Source organism: Buceros rhinoceros, unplaced genomic scaffold, assembly GCF_000710305.1.
Source record: "Buceros rhinoceros silvestris isolate BGI_N320 unplaced genomic scaffold, ASM71030v1 scaffold40506, whole genome shotgun sequence".
Lineage (NCBI taxonomy): Eukaryota > Metazoa > Chordata > Aves > Bucerotiformes > Bucerotidae > Buceros > Buceros rhinoceros.
This window is the reverse complement of record NW_010420091.1, coordinates 44,565-49,784: the sequence shown is the minus strand read 5'-3', so window position 1 is coordinate 49,784 and position 5,220 is coordinate 44,565. Positions and strand designations below refer to the sequence as shown.

General features: G+C 38.2%; 1 protein-coding gene across 1 annotated transcript in view; it reads left to right on the top strand.

The window, feature by feature from the left end:
- Window positions 1-5,220, top strand: part of NME7 (NME/NM23 family member 7) — a gene marked incomplete at its 3' end in the record, with an annotated part of 39,423 nt that overhangs the window by 5,933 nt on the left and 28,270 nt on the right. The window contains exon 4 of the mRNA XM_010139170.1: window positions 4,943-5,053. Within this exon, the coding sequence (XP_010137472.1) occupies window positions 4,943-5,053 (111 nt within the window). The remainder of the gene's footprint in view (window positions 1-4,942; window positions 5,054-5,220) is intronic.

Below are 5,220 nucleotides of genomic sequence, written 5' to 3'. Positions count from 1 at the left end.
CAGGAATGAGAGGCACATTCCCGTTCTCTTATGGTTTTTTCCACCATGGAGGATTTTTTCTGAGAATTTTGTCAGCATCTCCTAAACTCTGTGTACGTGAAATCAGGAAGTATAGAGTGAGAATGTCAGTAAAACCTATAGGCTTGTTTGGTAAGACACATTTCATTTATAATGGATGAAGATAAGACTCATCGTTTCTTTTGTGTTGAAAGATTTGCTTTGGAAAAAACTTTTAAGAGCCCATCCAAGAATAGAAATAACAGGAAAGATTTAATAAAATGACAATAAGATTAATTTACAAAGCATTTAGATCTAGTTTGACTGCAGTGCAGGTAATATCTGAATTTGCAAACTAATACCTTTTGACAATTTGCTCTAGCTTTTCTTGAAAAGAACACAGAATGTTTTCTTAGGTATGATGTTCCAGTGAGCCCTATTTGCCTACTTTCTTGCTCCCTCCCTCCCTCCCACTAACTGGGCTTATTTTGACTCTTTTTAGAGAGTTGTACGTAACCAGACATACAGGAAGATTTGCAAGTTTTAACATCTTTGTCTTAACCTCACAAAAACATTGCCATGGAAATGACTGCCATAATATCTTTGCAGAAGTTGTTCTCCTGGTACTTTTTTTCCAAGCTCAGGTTGAACATGGTGGAAGACTAGCAAAGGAAGTGGAGAACACCAGAGGAAGGCTTCTGTACATGTGGCTACTATCTCTGTTCCTCAGTGAAGCCTTCAGTAGATTACAGCTGTTGTGGTTATGTTTTTTATATGAATGTAACTTTTGGTAGTTGTCTGCTTTGTCTAAACTAGCTGGTGCTGATGCAGTTACACCAACAAAAGGCACCTTGCCATAAAATGACATTTTCTTCTTCTTGTAAGGGAGTTGCTGTCTATACAGCAATTGTGTCACTTGGTCCTGGGAGAGGGTGAATTTTTGTACTGCACCACAAAAGGAAGGGAATTTATGACATGGCAGCTGTTTGGAAAACATTTTTGGAATGTCTGCTGAAAGATAACATAGATATGCAAGTGTCGTTACATATTCAGAATAGCCCAAAGGAACATATGAATCGTGTCTTAAACAGGCAAGGGATCCTCGAAACCCAGTTTCTTCACAGAAGCTTTCACTGGGTAAACAGGGTCCTGTTAGAGGTGTCCCGCTGAAAGATAACATAGATATGCAAGTGTCGTTACATATTCAGAATAGCCCAAAGGAACATATGAATCGTGTCTTAAACAGGCAAGGGATCCTCGAAACCCAGTTTCTTCACAGAAGCTTTCACTGGGTAAACAGGGTCCTGTTAGAGGTGTCCCAAACAGCTGCATATGAGGTATTTGGGGTTTTGGCCGGTTTCTAGCAGGTTTTACAGCAGTTGCTAGTTAAATAGGTATACTAAGATTTCTGCAATACATGATAATTCCTAAAATAGTCTGTAGTTGGAATTCTTTTAATAATTTCAAGGATGTTGTATGAGGCAGAATGTTACCTTGTGTTTTTCTTGCCTTTGTGCTGTACAGGACTATCAGCAGTTTAGTTCAACTTTGGCAATACTTTCTTTGATCACCAAGTATGTATGCAGGCAGGCTCAGCAAAGCCATTTGAGGGAGACTGAAGAACGTATCTAAAAAATCTTGAATGTTTTAAATTAGGGACCTTCATTTTTGTCAATAAAGGAAATGAATATGACTCTAGGTACACGAGGTAAAAATAGATGTGTAAAAAGAGGCTAGATTTGAGCAGGCCCTTTCTAGGATTAGGCTAAAATTATTAAGACAGTTCTATGGATTTCCAATTTGTACCCCTACTTTTCTCAAGTCTTGAATCAATCTTTAAATACAGCCATATTTGAGTGTTCTTCTCTGCTCCCCTCCTGCATCGTAAGGAAACTGTCACGAACAGTGACTACAATGGGTAAGTAAGCACATGCTTATTTACAGTGTGCCACATAAGGAATCGCTGGTGGGGTACAGGGATTTTTGTTTCTGTAGTCTTTCACTCGTGATGCTGTGTGGTTTTAACCTGAGGTAAGCATTTGTCTGACTAGTGTGTCCTGTCTAAGTAGACTATACTTAGAGTCTGTTATTATCACTGATTTTGAAAATTATGTTAGAAAGCATGTATCTCAACCAGAAATATTTTAATTATTTTTTGATTGGGATATGTTATTCTTATGCTTCTAGTCGTTGTCGTAATCAGTGTTTCTTCCTCTACAAGGAATACCCTACAAGACACAAGCTGCTGACGTGCAACAGTCCTATTATTAGAAATAAGTGGATCTCAGAAGCATAGCCGCGTCATGCTTTATGCACCATTCCTTTGATCAGTTCTCATCTTCTGTGGTTTCAGTGCTCCTTGCAGTACTGTCATACAGTCCCTCTGAAAATATAAGCAAATAAGCTTAATTTTCATTCTTCCTCCTTTGTTGCTAGACAAAAAACTGTTTCAAAGTTTACTAATGTACTTTGCAGACTGTGTCATGTCAAACCATGAGAAGCATGTTCCTAATTAAATCTAAAAATAGGTCACACAATTCAAAATCTCCTCTTAGGAACAGTCTTCAGCATCGTGAATTCTGTTTTTCTTATCCTTCATACCTCTGAGAAGCTCACACTGAAATGTTGCAGTTTATTTGACAGTGTTAGAGAAAAGATGTTAGAATTAGTTGCTCATTGCAGTTTGTATTAATGTCTTCTAGGAAAATTGCTTCATAATGTAATATTTCATTAAATATTGGTAGGATTTAGTTTCACTAGATAGTTTGAAATTAGAAAAGCAAGGGATAATTTATTTCTAGCATTGTCAGTCTGTCTGTCTCAAATAGCCTGTATAATAACATAGATTCAAAAAAGTATTCCTCAAGGAAATGCATACAGCACCATTCCAGTGGTTTGATCCTGGAATGGATCAAAGGGATCCTCAAAATCCAGTTTCTTCACAGAAGCTTTCACTGAGTAAACAGGGTCGTATTAGAAGTGTCCCAAACAGCTGCATATGAGGTATTTGGGGTTTTAGCCTGATTTACCTTACAGAGGTAAACAACAGAGTTGAGAAATTCTTTGTGCCAGGATACATTGTGTGACCGGGTGGGTACGTGTCATCAGCACGCAGCTGCTCCCCCTCATGTACCTCAATGTATATGGCACACCCTGTGGTATGATAAATAATATCACAAAAAGAGGTGGAACTGTGAAATCCTTGGGGAAGAGGGGAACAGGCTATGAGCCGTAGGCTACTTGGAATATGCTGGCAAACTGTGATGGATGTAGTCCAGATGTCAGCCTTTCCTGATCTGAAGATAGAGCTAAACCAACTTTACGTGGCACTGCAATAGATTGAAGCACAGGCTGGGCTGACTACTGTCATGCAGTGTTTGGTTACACCATCATCAACTTTGTTGTGTCATATTTTGCAATGGATCTGGGCCTCAGCTTGTCCATGTATATGAGCTTCCTGATGCTTCAGGAAATCTGTTTGTTTCTGAGGTCTTAAGGTCATGTGTGTCTCTCCCTTAGTTTCAGGTGAAATGTCACATATGTTCAAATCTTCCTCTTTACATTTTGTGATCCTAACACACTTCGCTTCTTTTAGATTTGCTGTGAAATACTCTGTTCCCAAAGCATCTGTCAACCTGGGATTACTTAAGGTTCAAAGTAAATGTAGTGGAAGTTCATCCATCTCCTCTAACCACAGCATATTTGCCCTGGCTAGAATATATTGCTGCTAACCTAAAGGCTGTTTTCCATGCTATGATAGTATACAAAATGAGAAATTTACAATTATTTGCCTTTCATTTAGGGAAGTATTGCAATAAATAATTCTTTCTTGGGTGGCCTTCATTACTGGAAACAGTGTAAAAGATGGAAAGAGCTCTTTAGGCTTGTCAGAAATGTGGAGTTTTTGAGATATAGGGTTGAATAAATATGTTGATTTGTAAGCTGAACACATTTGAAGCTGACTCACTACAAGATGAATGCAAATACAAATGCCATTTTACAGACCTTCTTTTTGTGTTTATTTTTGATAAATAATATGTTTAGTGCTGATGGCGTGCTTGGTGCTGTGCAAAGCGCACTAATAAAACAGTCCTGGCCTTGGGGATGTACAGTATAAAAAGATAATTATCAAGCAGACAGGATGTACTTGGAAACAAAGATGTGGGGGAGAGTGTAGTGATTGTTGGTTTGGTCTCCGTTAGAATATAGCCGTCAGTCAGTATAAGAGACATAATGTCTCCTCTGCCAACCTTTTATTGTGTCTATTAAGCGTCGGCTATTTGGCATGCAAGTTGTATGCCATGAAGTGTTTGTACTGTACCAAGCATAATAGAACCTTCATCTCACTGAGGCTTCCAAATATTTTAGAAGCAATAATAAAGCAATCATTTCACTTTCAGTTTTATGGAAGACGCACATGTAATGTTTCAGTAATGTTTAACATCTTTAAGTAATATCTTTAAATAAGGAATTTTAACAGCTTAGTTTTTATCTATGTAATGATTAACATTAGGAAAAGAGGGAGATGAGCAAGCGTAGGAAGATGTTAGTAAACCAATTGTGTTCTAACCCAGAGCCACGACTGAGGAGCTATAGAGGTATACGCCAGCTAAGGAAGAAGTGGTCAAATTGTTTGCTCTGCAAGTGAAGGGAGAAGCCAGTAAATAACGACTGCTGGTGGAACACTGTGAGCTGAATTGGGTTAGAAAGCTGAGCAAATTGTAACGTGCAAAGCTCATTCTTATCAGAAAAATGTCCTGCGCAGGCATTCAAGAAAAGCATGGAAATTGAAGAGACACTGGGATTAGAATGTTTGACTGTGGCAGAATTTCTCTCTTTGATGTGATGTTTTTTTGCCTGAGTATAAACTCAACATGCACACCAAATCCACTAAGGAAAGTAGTGTTGACTGTATCTCTCATTTTGTTTTTTCCCCCCTTCCCAGAACACTGGCTTTGATTAAACCTGATGCAATGCCCAAGATTGGAGAATTAATTGATATAATTATTAATGCAGGATTTACAATAACTAAGGCCAAAATGATGGTGCTTTCAAGGTAAGGAATTTTTAAGTTCGGCTGCATTGTATCTAAATATTATTTTTACAGTTGAGAACATTCTCTGAAGCGATCCTATGTTGTTCAACACATCAAATCCATTCCAGTGAGTGACAGAGGGGAGACTCATCAGTTTCATAATTATGTAGGTTTCTGAAAGCGTGTAG